At 45.5% G+C, this 20,242-nt stretch overlaps 1 protein-coding gene across 3 annotated transcripts in view; it reads right to left on the reverse strand.

Annotated features, from left to right (window-relative positions):
• pvrl2l (PVR cell adhesion molecule related 2 like) overlaps positions 1-20,242 on the reverse strand; it is a 326,935-nt gene that overhangs the window by 128,099 nt on the left and 178,594 nt on the right. Inside the window, exon 7 of one of the 3 annotated variants that reach the window (XM_084563430.1) lies at positions 2,762-7,905. The exons of the other annotated variants lie outside the window; for them this stretch is intronic. Coding sequence (XP_084419556.1) covers positions 7,322-7,905 — 584 coding nt within the window. The 3' untranslated portion in view covers positions 2,762-7,321. Of the gene's footprint in view, positions 1-2,761; positions 7,906-20,242 lie in introns of those variants that run through there. 3 annotated transcript variants of the gene reach the window in all.

The raw sequence follows: 20,242 nt of genomic DNA on the forward strand, positions 1-20,242 counted from the left end.
AAAATAAAAAATAGGCCGTGACGAATTACACCCCTAAGTATAGCGCAGAACACTGCAAGAGCAGCACAGTGGGAGAGGAGGAAGGTATCCAGAGGAGCAGGAAAGCAGGACAGCACTGCGTTAAGCAAATTGGTTACAGAGCACGACGAGGCCTCATCCAACCGGTGTCGGGAGGAGGAAACTTCATCCACATCTGCTGGAGTCTCAGCTGGCCTGGCAGAGGCTCGGCTTTAACTGGATTAACAACAAAAGCCAAGCTCAATAACTAATAGGCCTCTCCTTCCTCCTCTCTCTCTCGCTTTGCTCCAATCTCCTCTCCTCTCCTCTCCTCTCCTCTCCTCTCCTCTCCTCTCTCTCTCTCCGTCTTGCCGTCTTCCTTCTCCTTCAGAGCGAGGAAGAGAGATAATGCGGAACACTTTTATGCCTTCTGCTGAATTAAACATGCAGAGAACAGCTTGTACTGGGTGCTAAAGCTGAAGCACAGAGACGAGGGGATATGAAAAAGGAGGATATATACAATTCCGCCCCTGCGCAGGGGTCTCTGGAGTACAGCTGAACATTTCTTTACAATTAAAAAGATCTGTCGCAGAAAGACGGCGCTCAGGAAAGCTAAACAGGACGGCCTCTTTTCACTAATTGGCTGGGTTGAGGAGGACTGTCAGTTGTTTCTGGGGGTGGAAGTGGCCATTTGCCAAGTGGAGGGGTGGCACGGCACTCGGCGATACTCCTCCAAGGCTTCCTGCCCACCTCCAGCTTTCATTGTCAGGGCTGTAAATCCCATCTTGCCAATCTCCTATTCCTTTCACACACTCTGTCATCTCGACGCCGCAGCCAACCAATTGGGCTCCACAAGTAACAAATCTGCCCATCTCTGACTCCAGGCTCGATGGTGAATAATTGACAGTGTTTCAAACGTTCTCGGTCTCAGGTGGTTTGCACAAAAAAAGAAAAAAAAAAACCTGGTGAAGTCTTCTCATCCTCCCTGCAGGGGCTGGGGTTTCACTTTCTGTTCTGCCTCTCAGATTCTCTGATCTGAAAAGAGAAAGTCTCTCTTTTTCCCTTCCTTTCTCCCGGCCTATTTGGTATTCCCCAGACGGAGCGCTGAACTACCGCCCTCCATCCTCCCTTCCCTTCGCTCCCTCTGTTCCAGCCTCTTTCCCTCCGACTGGGCCAAGTGACCTGTTACAGCGTCCTCTGCTTAGCATGGGCGCCACACTCGCAGCACCAGCCGGGACAGGACTTTACAGGGGTTGCGTTCAGGACTGCAACCTCCCAGAGCACCGGACCATGCGAGGCGGGGCGGGCGAGCTAAAGATCAGAGACAGACACTTGTAGCTAACATGACCTCATTTTCGGCTCACAGGACTGACTCCCGGGACCATCGCTCACCGCAGAAGTTCAAGAGAGTCATAGTACGCTATTTTAAGATGATTGTGTTTAAGTCAAAGATAATCATCTCAAGCACCATCTGAATTTATTCATCAGATTTATTACAAGGTGCCATTTTTTACCTTCTAGTTAAGTTACTCTCTAAAAAGAAAAAGAAGATGTACCTCTGCAGTCTCTTTTTTATCTCCTTAAATGAGGCAGTAAAAAGACCAGAACTATACATCTTGAATTTCTAGTTTCTCTGCTCACAGAAACGCTTTATTAATATTAAGGTCATGTTTTTCATAATGCTTTATTTTTATACCATCAGTTCGTTTTTCTTTTTTCTTGCTTTTCACACGTCTTCCTCAAGTGAAAGCACATTTTCTTCGGCGTGAAAAAAAAATGTGATCTGATATCTGGACGAGGAAAAACTCATGTTAATGCAGATGCACGCAGAGATGCACAAACATCTCGCTGTTTGACATGGGTTTGCGATCAGACCTCATGCTGTGTTCTGCTAAAGTCGGAGGCCGGAATTCCCCGGTTAAAACTTCCCGATTTCCAACCGCTGAGCATTTTAAAATGCGTGATGCCAAAAGTAAACGAAAAACAAACTGGTGCTTTTTTTTGTTGTTGCAGTAATTAGACAACTGAACTGTTGCAGGAAGCATGCAGCTTCCTAGCATTGATAATATTGTATTGTATTATTTTATTTAAATATAGGGAAATACACCAATTAGCCATAACCTTATGACTACCTTCCTAATATTGTGTAGGTCTCCCTTGTGAATTCAAAACAGTTGTGACTCATCAGAGAATGAACATGGACCTTAGTGGGGGGTCTTTGGGTCCTATGGGTTGAGGGGAGGGGCCTCTGTGGATCATCCCACAGATACTTGATCAGTTTGGGATCTAGTGAATTTGGAGGCCAGGTCAACACCTTGTGCTGTTCTTCATGTGTTTTTTGAGTAGTTCCTAAAGCTGCATCCTGCTGGGGATGTCTGCTGCCATCAAGGACTGTCATTGCTATGGGGTGGGGGTGTCTGGTCTGGTCTAGGTGGGTGCTACATGTCTAAGTAACATCCACATGAATGAATGCCAGGTCCAAAAGTTTCCCAGCAGAACACTGAATTGTCACAAGATGGTCAATGTTATTTACTTCTCCTGTCAGTGGTTTTAATGTTGTGGCTGATCAGTGTTGCCTTTTAGTCAATGGCGATCTTGACTTCTGAGTTGTCTGGAAAGCAGCAACACCCTTGATGAAAATGCGATGTGTGCTATGTGATTAAAATCCACCAAACAACTACAGAGATTAAGCTACAAATAGCTTCAGCTAACCAGTCTCCAAAAACAATAATTTAAATAAACCTTTTCGATTTGACTTCTATGTTACACCTTAGGTTGGTCCACCTTGCTTGTCAACTAAAAATACTTATTAATAACACGTATAAATTCAAAGTCTGGTGGATCCTTCAGATATAGATCTCAGCCGTGTGTGGAGCTTTGCCTTGTGCCGCATAGAAGGACAGAAGTGTTGGGTTGGCAGGTGTGACTGCATGCAGGGAGGTTTTCGTGACAAAAGGTCTGCACTTTTCCCTAAGTTAGCAAAACCAGAAACGTGTTCAGTGGCAGATCCGTTGAAGAGGCTAAATATCCCAGTGCAGGTGCACAGCACTACACAGTCTATTTATAAACTGATACCACAGCTCAGCTTAATTAATTACCAGTCCTTCCGCAGAGAATCGTCTCCAAATGGTTTTCTTTTATTGAAAATGGGTTGTGCAAAAACAAAAGTTATGACTGAAGATGAGTTTTCTCGCTAAGGGTGCATCCATGGTACAAGAACCTGGGATTCATCAGGCGCTGGGAGGAACCCCCCCGGAGAAAAGACGACCAAATAAGATGTGCTAAATGTGCTGGAGGAGTAGGAAATAAAGGTGCTTCCAAAAAGACAGGCCTTTTATTTTCAGGGTGAAATCATTAACATACAAATCCTCAATTATAATAATAATAATAATAAAAGGAATTCAGTTAATTTATTCAAACATAACACGAATTATTGTAACTTTTATTTTTGTTCTCCAGAGTTTAAAAGTCTTGGTCTTGGAGCATGCATGCACCCGACAGAGTAGAAATCACACTTAAAATGCTTTAACCCGACCTCCCCAGAGGTGAGACAGTAAATAAGTCCAACTACATGTGATACGTGTGACGACCAAAGTTACAGATTTGGCTGCTTCTCGGATACTTGGAGATTAATTGGCAACTTGTCCAAACACACACACACACACACACACACACTGTGAGGCTTTATGAAATGCTTCGTAACATAGCAGATACAACGGTCTCATTTACAGGACAACAGATTGCACGGTGTGTAATGATCAACAAGAATCAACAACCAGAGAGAGAGACCTTCTCAGGATTTTGAGGTGACGGGGGGCAGGAGAAGAAGCGCTGAAACGGTCCTTCCTTAAAGCAGTTCTTACCTTTCTGGCATGCTGCACAGCACTTAGTAAAAATTTGAACGTAAACAACTCCGCCTCCCTCCAAAGTCCCACCCTCTTCCCCCTGCCTGACCTTTGACGCTCCCCTCCTCCGAAGACGCATGTGGTGGGAAAGTGGAGGTAGAGGCGAAGGAGCAGCGCGAGTGAAACGGGTCAGTGGAGTCAGACTCAGAGGCACCGGTAAGTGAAAACAGTAATTAAATAAAATTTGATTCTATATGTGGTACAAAATGTGGTATCTCTGCCAGAGAGGCGCACAACTCGCAAGCGGTGACAGCGTTAGTCAGCCAGAAGGGACGCTGCGATGGATGACGGCCAGGAAGCTCAGCAAATGATTGGTCAGGCTTTTAGCAGGAAAATATGAGACTTGAATATTGATGAGATTCGATACCTGGTGGATTTCTTTTACATTTTAGCGTGCCTTACGCTTATTAGGAGCATTTTAAGATTACAAAAAGTGTAAAAATGCCAGAAAGGTAAGAACTGCTTTAAAGGGGAACTTCCATTTTTTTACAACCTGGACCTTATTTCTGGCATAAAATACGATCGTTTGCTCAACCATATAACTTTTGTGTCATTTGGAGTCGTTCGGACGATATTTACATCTGCGTATATCCATATAGTGGGAGTGATTGGGGCACCGAAACGCAGCCTCTAAATAACGCATTATCTGACGCAAAACTCTCCAACGAGCTGCTCATCCGTACACTCTGGCTCAAAACGGTAAGGACGTCCATCATAAACAAAGTCTTCGTCCACTACCTCAGAATCGGAAAAATATTGCCATGTTGCAAAAAACTAGCAGTAGCAAATTACAGGTAAACAAGAGATGACATCATCCAGGTCATAGGTTAGTAGGTCAATCGACAGACCCCGGATGATGATAACAGGTAACTCCGGACTCAACGGGGAATAGCACTAGTGTATGATAACAAAATATTGGTGAAATGAACGAACTTCGCGGCAGATAATGCGTTATTTAGAGGCTGCGTTTCGGTGCCCCAGTCACTCCCACTATATGGATATACGCGGATGTAAATATCGTCCGAACGACTCCAAATGACACCAAAGTTATATGGGTGAGTAAAGGTCTGTGTTCAGATCTTTAACACATGCTGGGTAATAATATGATATATTCTTCCTCCGAGACATGAGTGAATGAGGCCTGTTCACCCACCGACCATCCCCCGCGTTACAGATCATCGTTTTCCCTTTCTCAGATCATTCCTCGTGCTGATATTTCCAACACCCCCCGAAAACTCTCGATCTGTGTCTGTAGATATCTGGCTGTTAAGCATACTGTTTTATTTCTGCGTTTACTCACTGTACCCTCATCTGCAAAAACAAAAAAACCCTGCACTTCACAATCAAACACAGCACGTCTACAGTGAGCGGCTGTGCGGTTGTGCCGCGACATAGCGAGCCTGAAAAGCGAAGGGATGTGCTCAGTTCTGCTCCTCAAGCATGTAGCACCTGTCTACTTTGCTCCTCTCTCCTCGTGCTTTCAACGCGTCCTTGTTCTACCTCTTTTTTTTTTTTAACATCACTAGGCTCTCCATGCATCAGCAAAGAGGCGTGCTTGTGTTGCAAAAGATGGCCCTGCACGGATTCTTCCATCGTCACCTCTGAGGCTTTCCGACATTTAAAAAAACAGACATTTAATTAAAAAAAGAAAAGAGAAAGCTTGGAATCAATAAGGCAAAAAGTGTTCCAAAAACATAAAAGCTAAGTCTTCTCAATGTTTGTTCCAAATCTGTTGCAATGAGAGAAAGAATTTTTTTTTTGCATGTTCAGCAAATCCTCTGCAAAAGTGTCGTTCCCATGAACAACAAGTGTCAACAGATAAAAAGTCACCTGTACTTTCGCAGCGTACAAGAAAACCGAGGCTGGGGGAGCTCTGGGATTTCATTTCCGATGAACTTCACGTCCTTGGACCTCGCCTTTCCGTCCAATCGGAACACAGAACGCGAGCTAATCCGCCACAATAGCCAAAGAAACATCCTGCAGGACAAAATGAATACACGGAACACAGCTGCCTCCAACAAAGCTGGTGAATATTTTTGCCTCATTGAATGCGACCCAGATAGGAATATAAATACGAGTTATCCCCTTCTCCCCGCGCGCAGACATTGGCGGCACTTGTCTAAGCCGCCCATTATGGAAATAAAGAAAGCTCAGAAAGATGAGAGAGAGGATGAGTGGCAGGAAAACATACAAAGGAGATGGTATGGAGGGAGGGAGAAAGAAGAGAAATTAGAACAGAGACTTAAAGAAGAGACTTGGAAAACAAAGAAAAGTACAATTTAAAAAAAAATTAAAAAAAAACATTAAATGAGTCATTACCGCCCGAATGTGGAACTGTGTGAAACCCCCAAGGCTCCCGGTGCGTCTTTTCCATAGCGAGATCAACACCATTACACAACAGTGACAACAACAAGAACAGCAACATCTACAACAACAAGAACAATAACAACAACTGTGCTATAGTGAGACGGCGCCCAATATATAGATGATGCACACCATTAACACCACAGCCAGCCACACATTAGCACACACTGTTATAAGTCTGTTATGTATCTCAGTCTTAGCGGGCCTCGCTTCAGCGGCACCCATCAGGAGAACCAGGCGGTGGCGCAGGGTGCAGCGGGGAACCCCGAGTCACTGAAAACAAAGCCGTTTCGGTCTTTTTTATCAAGTTTCAGGTGAAGTCTCGGGCGCCGCCGCTGCTGCACGTCATGCGGCAACATCCACAGAAGCCTTTTAGGTGCAGTTTAACACGGAGCTCAACAAACCGATGAAGACGTCTATTCTGCAGCAGGAAGGCGAGTTATTTGAATCGTGGCGTTTCTTGTTGGTTTTTTTTTTGGAATACTGATTAGCGTGCTCCCGGGTTTTGCAGATTACGTTTTCTGGTAAAATATAAAATACAAACAATTGAGTCACTCGGCACATGATCACAAACTTGCGAAGCTGAAGAAACAAGAACGTAGCAATAAGCGGCGTTGCGTCAAGGTTGCTATAGTTTCTGCTTTTTGAACTTGGCAGTATTTTATTTTTTTTTATTTCTTTTATTTTTTTTTTTCATTTTTGTAACGTTTGACTGACACTGAATCAAATCCGTCTCCACGTTAACACAGTTAAACACATATTCGGCCACGGTTCACTATTCCCACCACGTGTTTCCTTTCATCAGCTTCACGGAAACTTCCTTTCCACTTTCTGTCCGCGTTTTATGATCCTTTAATCCTCTTTTCTAGAATTATAGGAAGTTGAGGATATATCTGATGGCAACTCTTTAATCAGGTTTAATGTTAAGCGTGTGGGTGTTCGGCTGATGGAGGTGATGTGGATTTATCTCGTGGTGGAAGAGGGCCGGCTCGGACTCCACGTCGTCTCCCCTCCCCGTTTTCAGCCCTCGCCTTTTCCTTTCTTCCCCTCCATCCTCAGACGTAAATGGCAGTCCGGGAAATGACAGAGCCGTCTCTCTGAGACTCCATGTCGTCGTCGAGGTACACGTCCATTTCTTCTTCTCCGCCGTGGCCTCTGTGGACGTGATAAGCAGGAGGCAGCATGTTCCCGCCTCCCCCGACGCCCTCGAATCTATCGTAGCGCTCCTCTTCCTCCTCCATGCTGTCGTCCAGGTCAAACTTCCTCCTCTCGGCTTCCTCCATTTCGCCACCGAGGTTGTGGTGGTAGTCGTTGGCCTTTTCCGTTAGAGTTCCGGTTGCGTCGCAGCCCTCCCGGTACGTGTAGATGGGCCCGTTGTTGTTTGCGCCGGTCCCGTTCTTGTTGCTGCCGTTCCCGGAGCCGGCAAAGAGCAGGCAGGCTTTGTTGCCGTAGTCGCCGCCATTGCTGCCGCCGCTGCCTTTTGCTATGGAGTCCCCGCTGGTGGTGTAGCCACGCCTCTGTTGCCGGCGGCTGCGGGTCAGGAGCACGGCAATGAGCGCCACAACCAGCAGCAGGGCCAGAAGGGAGGTGATCACCGCGGCCGCCACTACGCCGGCACTGGACGGATCCTCCAAGGCTTCTGCAGAAGGGGATGGAGGGGTTGGAAGGAGGGGTGGAAAAATGGGTGGAGGAAAAGAAAGAGGAAGGAATTGATGGCTGTTTCGGAGGAGGTATTCACAGTTCTTCTTGCATTGTTAGTGTGCTGTGGTGATAGCGGTAGTGTCTTCTTCTACGTGTGTTTCAATCCTCTTATAAGTGTGTAGTAATGTTCTTCTCAGTGTAATCCCTTGGTGAGGGTGCAGTCAGTCATTGCTGGGATCAGGCTGAATGGGACTCATTCACTCTCCCAGCGGCTCGGTGCTCTGCATTTTGCAGACATTTGCTCTCTCTCTCTCTATACATATATATATATTTGTCCAGCTGCTGGTACTTCAGTTTTTGTCACCCTTTCCCCCCTTTTGCCAGCTGGAGGGAAAGCGTTTACAACTGCAATGGTCCTTTGTTTTATACTTCATGTTGGTGTGAGCCAAGTTTGCCTCCCCGCTCTTGTTTCAGTTGGAGATTGAAACAAAAAGAGAGAGAGAGATGGGTTTACAGCATCAGCAAAGAGGGGTTTGTTTTGCGCCTCGCGCCGTCTTTGCCACGGGTTAGAGGTTTGAGGCCGGCAGAGCCACACAGACGGACACAGAGACAGAAACACGGGACAGACAGGCAGAAAAAGGGGGGTTACTTGAAGAGGGTGAAATGAGCACACAGTCGTGCCTGGAAAGCGCCACGATGTCCGACATCCTCCAAGCCCCTTCCATTAGACAAATAAAGCCCGTTGTTTTTATTCCGGCTCTCCTAATTACACCCACCCGTCACACCCTTTCATCCTCCTCTCTGTCGCCGCCTCCGCTTACTCGGCTTCCTTCCCCCTGCCTCTCTTATCGGTCGGCCAGTCAAGCCGCAGGGCAGAGTGGTCGCCCGCTGTCAAACCCAGGGCCGAGCCCAGAACGAGTTGATCGGCGGCACACAAACGTAAAAAGGTTCACGCGGCGCAGAAAGACTCGCGCCAGGACGTTTTCTGCAGGAATGTGAGAGAGGAACAAAAAAGAAAAGAAAAAGGGTCTGGCTCAGATAGTGTAGGATTTGTACGAGGGGGATTCTCGCAGGGCTGAAAAGATGAGAAAAGAAAGTCTTAAACAAGGCGAGGAGAAGCGCCGCGGCTACAGTTCAGAAGTGCGCTTTTTTTTTTTTCTGGGAAATACATGCTGATTTTTCTTTAGGGTGCAGCGAGGGCAGCTGAACGCAGAACAGCAGGGAAATCTGAACCCCCTTCCTGTTTTATGCAAATAACAGCGCCGTTCTGCCAGCACTCCTGGCAAACACAGCGGTGAACGCCAATCAAACAATCTGAGGTCGGATGAAATGAGCCTCGTGAAGGGGTTTACGTGCCAGGGCAGCGTCGGTGAGCGAATGACATTTCTTTTTCTTTCAACGAATGGATGTGGAATAATGATGCGCACGGAGCAGGCGAGTCCCTGTAGGTGAGCCTGGATTGAGAGGCGAAGAAAAAAAGAGAGGAGCTGAGAAAGAAAAGGAGAGAAAAGGAATGACGAGGAGGATTTTGGGAAAGAGAGAGGAGCAGGAGAAGAAGAAGAGTTTGACTTCCAAACACTCCCACTCTGGTCTCAGATGGGCATGCATTAGGGTTATGCCAGGGTGAGACAGACGGGTGGGGGCGAACGAGGCGGGGCTCTTGGGACAGGATATGATGTCTAAATTAGGGGACGGTGTCTGCTAATATCCAATTGAAGTGGCAGAAGGCATTAAGGATGATGAATCCAACTTTCCCTGTCCTAGTTTTCCTCTCTCTTTTCAAACTTACAGACTGGCATGGAGAAGCAACGTGTGGGCCAAAGCGTTATTTATATTTATTGTGCCATTTATATTTTAAGCATTAGCGGCATTTATCAAGTGCCCGAGTGAGAGACAGCTGAATAATGGCCTTTTGTGGAGGGTCTTTGGTGGCTGTCATCCTTCTGTTAATCAAGTGCTTAAAAATCTATTATTCTGTAGAGCCTATGAAGAACAATGCTCCTGAAAAGGGCCCATTACAGGCGGCGCGTTCATTTTTCAATAAACGCGAGGTCACACGCTAGAGCGGTGTGATTTTCTTGCCAATTTTCCCTCCAAGACCAAAGCGAAGAGACGATGGCTGATATTTAAACACAAGTGTTCTGATGGAAGAGAACGTGGCTGCCTGTGTGACGACTGGAAGGCAGCTGTCTCCTTCCCTTTGTGTTAATGAACGGCTCTAAAATTGGCTACTGTCAATAAAAGCGCGGAGACCGTTTGCGGCTGGGTAACTCGTTTGACAAATGCCTCGTATGAAACTACTTCGCCATTCCCCAAAACTAATTGCGCGGTGTCTCACTCCAGAGTCAACACGGAGGAGAAGGAAGCATCAGCTCAAAGAAAACAACACGGATGTAATTTAGCCCTGAGACTCTGTTCAGGAGCTTTTAGCCAATACCTAAATACTTCAGAGTTAGAAATCTGATGCTGACGTTTTTGTTGCTCACACAATTAATGGAGGCTTACATTACTCTAGCTCCACAGTAATTATCATTAATAACATACACCGATCAGCCACAACATTAAAACCATTGACAGGAGAAGTAAATGATACTGACCATCTTGTGACAATTCAATGTTCTGCTGGGAAACTTTTGGACCTGGCATTCATTCATTCATGTGGATGTCACTTAGACATGTAGCACCCACCTAGACCAGACCAGACACCCCCACCCCATAGCAATGACACTCCTTGATGGCAGCAGCCATCCCCAGCAGGAAGCAGCTTTAGGAACAACTCAAAAAAAACATGAAGAACAGCACAAGGTGTTGACCTGGCCTCCAAATTCACTAGCTCCCAAACTGATCAAGTATCTGTGGGATGATCCACAGAGGCCCCTCCCCCACTAACAACACCCTGTAGCCAGATACCACAAGACACCCTCAGAAGGCCCATGTCCATTCTCTGATTAGTCCCAATTGTTTTGAAGGCACAAGGGAGACCTACACAATATTAAGAAGGTGGTCATAATGTTATGCCTGATCGGTGTAATTATCAGCTTTCACCTTGAAGGAGATGCCTTCAGACAAAACATTACTTGCCGTCCCAGCTCTTTCCACTGCTATGCTGACGACTGTCAAACTTATAAGCCTCTTAAAAATGACGATGATAACCCTGTCAGAGTCAGTGTCTTAATGACATAAAGGTCCGAAACTTTTTAAACTTTAACGATAAAAAAGACTAAAGTGATGGTTTTTGGTGGCACCAGTCCGACCCCCTTCTGCAGACCTGTATTCCCTGGCCCGGTACACAAAGCCAAACCTGGGGGTTAAAGTGGGCTCGGATCGAGGCGGTTGTCAAGTCCAGCTTTCTTTCCACCTGAGGCAGCTGGGAAGAATAAAGCCAGTTCTTTCGAGGGAGCTCTTTGCGACGGTAATCCGTGCCTCAGTCACCACTCAGCTGGATTACTGTAATGCACTGTATGTTGGGGTAGCTGGTCCTCTGTTGCCCGTCTCCAGATGGAACAGAAAGCATTTGCACGTCTTTTAACCGGCACACTTAGCAGCACATAGCCCTCATTCTAGCCTCAGTCCACTGGCAGCCCATACGTTTTAGGATCCGTTTTAAAATGATTTTATTTGCTTTTAAGTCTCTCAATGGTCGCACCCTGAACCTACTTCTCCGTTCCGTGTTGCGGCTCCGTAATGGTGTGATGATTTGTCTCTGTACATGAGACGGGCCTCTCATCTCTAGCATTGGATTGAAAAACAAAGGAACGCAAAAGGCAGCGTAGTTCAAACCACACACACTGGAGATGTGTGATCACTGTGCGGCTGCCAGGCAGGCGCCAGAGACCAGATATCACTGGGTCGCTGAGATATATTTACAGGATGTGACGCCCTGTCAAGCTAAAATCATTTGCTGTATTCAGACTTAACAAATAAGTTGGAGCATGAACTTTGGAGGAAGGGTTAAGGTGATAATAACCGGGCAGAGGACGGTATACGTTGACCATGTGGCTCAGTTTATCAGTGGAGTTCATCAAGGATGTCAAAAGCCACGTGCCAACGCTAAAAGTGCACTCCCGTTCTCTTATCAGATCCGGTGACATCGTTTATGAGTCTAAAACACGAACGGATCATAAGACAAAACTGTGCCAAATCCTTGTCAAGACGTTTTAGTAAACACTGTTCTGTGAGCACATTCCACCCCCCCCCCCCCCCCCCCCCCCCCCACAAAAAGTTTAAAAAGGGGTAAAAAAGCAGACTACCGTTGGCAAGAAAATAGGCCATGCTTGTCATCCCGCCTTCTCATCAACAGAGGCAGCCTGCCTGCATTAAGAAGCACGGTGATAAATGTCACAGAGAGAGGCAGGGGGGCTTATATCAGTCTCTGTATTAGTGTCATGTACATGGAGGAGATTAAGGGAAAGGGGGAGAGAGAGAGAGAGAGCGATGAAAACGATCCATTTCTACTCAGTTCCACTCACTGCGGTGAGGATAATCTAAATGAGAAGATTTGGGATGTGTGGAGGTGAGGTGGGAAGAGATAGAAGTGCTGAGCAACAGAAACAAACAAAGAGAGAGGTGAGCAAACAGTCTAAGGGGTGTGAAAATAGAGGAATCTGGATAATCTTTCATGTATCTCCTTGTTTTTGCTCTCAGAACTGAAATCAAGCCTGAAAAAAAAAAAAAACGCACTCAAGCGATAAGCCAGAGGCCGTCACAGCGGCAGCTCCACAGCGGCGGCACGGATCGTCACGAAAGGCGGCTTTGGGTCAAGGACGTGTTAAAATGTGCTCATGAATACACTCCACAACACCTGAGAATACGAACGTACCAACCATTCTCAACGACAGAGAGGAACCTACTTAGAAAGAAGAGAAAATAAACTGTATGGCTAAAGAAAAAGGTCACACACTTTTTTCAGTTTCGTTGGACCTCCTTCAGCTTTGATTACAGCACACATTCTCTGTAGCATTGTTTCCACAAGCTTCTGCAACATCACCAGATTTATCTCCATCCAGTGTTGCATTCATATTTCACCAAGATCTTGTATTGATGATGGGAGAGTCTGACCACTGCACAAAGCCTTCTCCAGCACATCCCAAAGATTCTCAATGGGGTTAAGGTCTGGACTCTGTGGTGGCCAATCCATGTGTGACAATGATGTCTCATGCTCCCTGAACCACTCTTTCACAATCTGAGCCCCATGAATCCTGGCATTGTCATCTTGGAATATGATCCATTGGTGGAATAACCTGGTCATTTAGTATATTCAGGTAGGCAGCTGACCTCATTCTTTGGGCAACATAATGTTGCTGAACCTAGACCAGAGCAACTGCAGCAACCCCAGATCATAGCACTGCCCCCACAGGCTTGTACAGTAGACACTAGGCATGATGGGTGCATCACTTCATCTGCCTCTCTTCTTACCCTGATGCCCCCATCACTCTGGAACAGGGTAAATCTGGACTCATCAGACCACATGACCTTCTTCCATTGCTCCAGAGTCCAATCTTTATGCTCCCTAGCAAACTGAAGCCTTTTTTTCCAGTTAGCCTCACTGATTAGTGGTTTTCTTAAGGCTACACAGCTGTTCAGTCCCAATCCCTTGAGTTCCGTTCACACTGTACGTGTGGAAATGCTCTTACCTTCACTATTAAGCATAGCCCTGAGTTCTACTGTTGTTTTTCTTTGATTTGACTTCACCAAGTGATCTCTGCTTGATTCATGCCAATGATTTGACCCTTCTCAAACAGACTAACACCTCTCAGCTGAAGTATAATCGCCCATGCAGTAATTGTCCAATAGGAGGCTCGTCCCCATTTGCTTAGTTAAGTATTAAAAAGTAATACATAAACATTTAGCTGCTTAGTGATCTGCAGAACAGTGTGTTTCTATGCAATTCAAGCAACTCCCACACAAAATGATTTTAACAGGTTCAAAATGCAAGTAATTGCAATGTCAAGACAAAGGTCTTCAGAGCTGATAGACGGAGCATCCTCTTGAACAGCGCTTCCTGATGCATAAGCAATACGACCTTCAACCTGGAACGCTGGCTGTGCAGCCCTCGTTCAAAACAAGACCTAACCCTGAGGCACACATAATGTAAATGAGTTAAGTTTTACTTCATGAGGTTAAAACACGTGTCAATATCACGCTGCTACTTAAAATTCAATCCGGCCCTATTAAGTCAATACTGGGGCTCGTTAGTCAGGCTTTCACTTTTCACACCATTGTGGTTCTTGAGGGCAGCTGCTGACTTTACACAAGGAGAAATGCCATGGAACAGAAAGCAGCGTGCACTTAGAAACAACTGTTTTCTAATCTTGAAAGGAGGGATCACCATCATCGGTATAAAAACACCTTTTTTTTTTTATTTCTGAGTACAAGCTTCTCTACATTTAATGCTAGTCTTTCATCAGGTCTTTTTTGCCAAAGGCATAAAGCGAGAATCTCCTCAGTTTTTACATAAATCAATAAAAGGTTTTCTGTTCTGTACCTGTGCTTTAAACACATTTGACCTTTTGTTTTCTCATAAACAATCAATAAACATGAGTTTTAGTTATCATGTCAGAGGGAAACCTTACTAACTGAACCTGCTTGAGCTGCAAAGTTGTGTTTTATAGGATAAAGCCATAAACAAACACACAAAAAAAATTAGATTTCCTCACACACAAGCAGTCTGGGAGGCACAAGCTCATAATCAAAGCGGACGTAAGCAGAGGTGGAGGAGGTGAGGCTGAGGGTAAATGTTACCGTGCTGGGTTAATGGGACCCGGAGGCAACGCAGACAGGAAATCACAGATGTACAGTAGGACAAGGATACGAGAGCAGCCTCTTCACCGACCCAACCGGCAGAATCTAAATATTTCACAGTCGGCTTTGACAAGGTGCATATTTGAGGGTTGCTTCTCGGATTCGGTTTTGAATTTTTAAATTGTGCCTTTTTTTTTTTTTCCTTTTAACTGAGCAGGCAGGTGGAAACAATGCACGATGAAAGGGACGCACACTGTACCTCTCACACAGTACCTGACTGAACGTGATTAGCATTTGTTTGTAGAAGCAAATCAATTGTGCCGCTTTCCAGGAACGTGGCGCGTTCCTCGGCATATGGTGAAGTAGTCCTGGGCCATTAAACTTGTTTATGTTCCATAAATGCAAACTTCACTGAGTGGGTACGCTCGAGAGTAAAAGCCCTTGAAGTACCATGGTAGAAGAACAGTTCCACAGATAAACATAGCAGCAGGATAATAACCAGGCACAGATCGCTGTTTTTTTTTTGTCCCCCTCTATAAATCACACACAGTATTGTACAGAATACATTATACTGTATGTACCTATTGTACTTGTATCTGGAGACTATTGTGTAAATTATTGCTTCAGTGTCTAATAAGCCCATGTGGGCTGGGCACCATGGTGTTTGACACTTAAATGAACTTAATCAATCAAAAAAAAAAAAAAAAAAAAATGTACACAACAACACAACATCAAGTATGAACATACGTCAACATTTCATCCATTCATTCATTCCCATCTGCTTATCCGTGGTCTGGTTGCGGTGGCAACAGGCTAAATGCTAAATAAGGAACTCCAGACGTCCAGTCCAGTTCCACCCAGAGAATCCTGAGGTGTTACCAGGCCAGATGAGATACTTAATCCCTCCAGCGTGTTCTGGCTCTGCCCCGGGGTCTCCTCCTGGCTGGCTGTGTCCGGTAAACCTCAAAAGGGAGGCGCCCAGGGGGCATTCGAACAAGATGTCTGGACCACCTCAGCTGGTCCCTTTGGATGCGAATGAGCAGCGGTTCTACTCTGAGCTCCATCTGAATGTCCGAGCGTCTTACCCTATCTCTAAGGCTGAGACCAGCCACCCTTCTTTCAGTAACTACCCACAGTTCATGACCACAGCTGAGGATTGGAATGAAGATAGACTTATAAATCAAAAGCTTTGCCTTACTTAGCTTAGCATTACTGCAGCTGCTGCACCAACCCCCTGTCCATCTCTGCCATCACTCACGAACAAAACAGCACCCCGAGATACCTGAACTCCCTCAGCTGGGGCAGGAACTCACGCCCAAATTGCACTTCTTCTACTCTCCACTTCATTCATTCATTCATCTTCTGTAACTGCTTGCATCTTTGTTCCTGTGAAGGGTCGCGGGGTCTGCTGGAGCCTATCCCAGCTGTCATTGGGCAAGAGGTGGGGCCCACCCTGGACAGGTCTCCAGTCTATCACAGGGCTAACACAGAGAGACAGACAACCATTCACACTCACACCTACGGCCAATTTAGAATCACCAATGAACCTAACCAGCATGTCTTTGGACGGTGGGAGGAAGCTGGAGTACCTGGAGAGAACCCACGCAGACACAGGGAGAACATGCAAACTCCACACAGAAATGCCCCAGTCGGCCGATGGATTTAAAAGGGTAAAAATCTGAATAAGAGGTTGCTTTTATTTTTTTCTCCATGCATTCAGTTTGAGTCGGAGATTTGAGTTTCCTGCTCAAAAATGTCAAATGAAGCCTCAGGCTACTAGATTCAACCAGGGACGAGGAGCAGATAAACTATTTATCATTTCATCGGAAAGGTTGGAACTCCTGAGGTCCATGAAAACAACATTTAAAGGCAGAGTTGAGGTGTTCTGCTAACAGAAAAGTTAGCAGGTTAGCCGCTCCCCGTGACGTTAAAGACAAATGCATCAGCAGCTCCGGCCCCACGTTGAACGCCTTGACACAGGAGCCGTGTGGAAACTTCCCAGAATTCAGAACTACTCGTTTATCTTCCATCCCACCGGTACTGAGCTTAAATTGTGTCGGGGATAAATTAGTTTTTAACTGCACGCAGAACAATTTGTGCTCCGGAATTAATAGCACCATCGTGAGCTAATAACTAATACGCACAAGTTCATAATTGCAGCGCGATGATTAACAGAACGTAACAGTAAAACATTTTAACTTTAAAAGAAAAAAAACAAAAAAACCTGTCGTTGATAACGCAGCTTTGATGAATAAAACTTTACCGGGAGTGGCGAGGAGACATTAATTTACCGTCACACTGACTTATATATTAATCTGAAAACACAACTTAACTTTGCAAACAAGACACGAGCTACGTTTACTTAACACCAGCCCGGGCTGCGTGTATTGTTTTACAGTTTATGATGATCCTTTACCGTCTCAGCGGGAAATGCATCACATTAAGGAAGTAATAGCTCTATGTGTAATGGGGCTTTAAGTTAGTTTTTTTATGTCCCGGTTTGTGCACCAATTATTGCGCTATAATGAAAAACATTCAGTATGCAGGTTTTCTTTTAACCTCTGCACACACACACGCAAACACACACACAGATGCATCCGTCATACTCGCATTACACACACACACACACACACAGGAAGGAAACACACACAGCCACACACACACACACACAAACTGTATAAATGATTAATGCTCTTCATTTCTTTCCATTCACACACACACAAACCTCAATAGCACCTCTTAGCCACCAGACACTAAAAGCCTTCAGTGTGTATCTGTGTCACATCTCTAACCCAGCCACAGTGGTTGTACATCTCTCACACACACACACACAAACACAAACACACACACACACACACACACACTGCCTAATTACCCTTGATGACACACAGACCAAAAGCCACACTGTCTATTCAATTAGCCCCTGATTACCCCTGCTTTTCACGAACACACACACACACACACACACCGGCGTCATTTGCCCCACAACCAAAATCTTACGCAGGACCGCCATCCCGGGGCGTTTCCATGACGATCTCAATCATTTCCTCATGCAAACCCCCTCCGCCCCCCCACCCCTCGTTTGCCACAGCGAGGGAGGAAATTTCCTGCCTAAATCATCTTCAGCTCTGTCTCTTCATCACGGATTCTAGCCGCCGCTTTTCATCTCCGGCTCTCTCGCCCCCTCGCTTTTCATCAGCGAGGAAATAATCAGAGGGTGGTCAAAGAAGAGTGAAAAAAATGAAAAGAGTATAAAAGAAAAGAGCAAAAGAAAAAAAAAGTGTAACTGTAAACTACGCAAAAAGACGGAAAAGAAGTTAAAATGACTTTTTTTTTGTTTTTGGCCCTTTGAGCCTCACCGTGCTCTCTCCTCTGAGACGGATTTTAAATGGATGCCTTCTGACACGGAGCGAGCAGATGGGACGAAAAAGCACAAACAGACGGGGAAGGTTGGGGGGGAGGAGGCAGTGGTTGTGGATGGATACATGGATCTGAGTCAAAATAGTCCATTACCTCTGTTCACCTCCAAAACTCATCTGTGCTGCTACAAGAAAGCACCCATTCAAACTCACTGCATCAGTGCAATCCATTCCTATGTAAAACATTCACACACATTCAGTCTAATTACGTTTTTTCCCCGTTCTGTGGCCCCCTTGCTGGGTTATGAACTTTAGGAGGTTTCCCAAGTACCTCCCCACTTTCCTCCTCCAGCTCCACGCTTGTTTAGCATCCAGCTGCTGCACACACTCACACACAAACACTCAACGACTGACTCCCTCGCAAAACACGTTTCCCCCGCCGCTCCTGTCCCTATTCACCTCAATAACCGCCCTCAACCTGAAGTGCAAATGCACAAAAATTACAGAGAGAGAGTTTGAACATACAAAAGCACCTACACTCACTTTGGACAAGCTCTTGGCAGCTCGTATGCGTATCTGCACACAGCCAGATTGCCGGTCGCCGTTCTGCTCTCTCGCTAACAGACACAAACACACATCCCACTCTGACACAACGCCACAGGAACGTGGGGAAGTGAGTGCTAGCCAGCAGTTTTACTGAGCGCAGATTAACTGTACAGTTGTAAAATGCAGCCATAAAAAAAACACGCTGCAAGGCAACAAAATGGACGGAGAACAGGACTGAATATTGATTTTGAGGACGTCCACTAACAACAGTCGGGTGAGTCGAGAGCATAGACTGTAAAAACATGGACGGAACTGGAACAGGTTCTTAAAGGTGAAGCCAAAGCGAGTAGAGCTCCCCCTGGTGGTTGGCTGCAGTATAGATTATAAGCTCCACCCCGTCCATGTTAGCGGATGGGACTTGGGTTGAAGTAAAACACTAAAATGCGCGTCAAACATTTAATTTTTTTAATGGTTTCAGTCATTTTAGTCAGTTAATATAATACTGATGCATATTCAAGTGTGCATTTTAGTGAGAAGTTTAGTTTTGACGCTACAGAGCAAGAAGGAGTGGAGGTTCAGAGGTCCTGAGGTCCTTTGTTGGACATATAACGGACATAATGCATTTGTCTATACCAGCTCATCCCTGTATTACTTCATGTCATTTTGGTGCAGTATTTGGTGCAACTCCTATTGGAGTTTGTCTTTATTCATGATATTCATGAATGTCATTATGTATCTTCAACCTTCAATTAACACTAGTTGGTTTTTCAACTTTTTGGTTAGCTACTTTAAACCTCATGCTATATGTAAATAATTTTTTGTACCTTAACATATTACTGTCGTATAGTTTCTCTTGCCTCACCTTATTTTAATTTTTGTATTTTGCACTGTTGTTCCCTGCCGCTGTAACAGTCCTATCTTATCGTATCTTATTGAAACGGGCTTTGACATCCCGATGACTACAAGTTACCATGCCAACCACTCCATGAAGAGGTCCCAAAGGACCATGAGAGTTGTAAAAAATAAATAAATCAAGAGTGAGTCTGGAGGAAGTGAAGGCGGGTCAGCGATATCGCGGCTCCGCTGTCGGACCGTACGGCACAGGCGCTACACGTTTCCCCGGGAGAAAAGCATCAATTTGGCCAGTGCAAGGAAGTGAGAGTCCATATTTATATACAGTCTATAGTTGAGAGCATAATATCAATGGCCTGCAGAACAGAAACTGAACCCATTAACGGGCTTAGCCGTGCAGTGATGGGGTGACAATTAAAAAAGAAAAAGAGAGATGACAGCCAACTTTAATTGCATACAGTCAGTTTAAGCTTTTGAATTAGCTAAAACAATTGTTTTTAGTTTTCTTGCTTTAGTTGAAACATAGTGTAGTTGCTTACATGTACAACACGTGAAGTTCATCAGCAGATGATGCTCAAAACACTTCATCAGGCAACAGTGGCCTGGTAACAACCCTCCTGAGCCCAACCACATAGTCGAAGATGTAAAGGAAATGTCTCCCTAGCACAGCCCGGCACATCTCAACTTTTCTCTGCCTTCTCCTGTATGATTAACCCGGGTCGTGTGACATGCTCTCGCAGCAGATAATTGGACATGCCTTAGAAAATGTGTGTCTCCTGTAAGATGAGCGCTTTGACCTTAAAGGGGTCGAGAGCCTCCGGATCACCGGCTGTCTTG

Source organism: Chelon labrosus, assembly GCF_963514085.1.
Source record: "Chelon labrosus genome assembly, chromosome: 16".
Classification (NCBI taxonomy): Eukaryota; Metazoa; Chordata; class Actinopteri; order Mugiliformes; family Mugilidae; genus Chelon; species Chelon labrosus.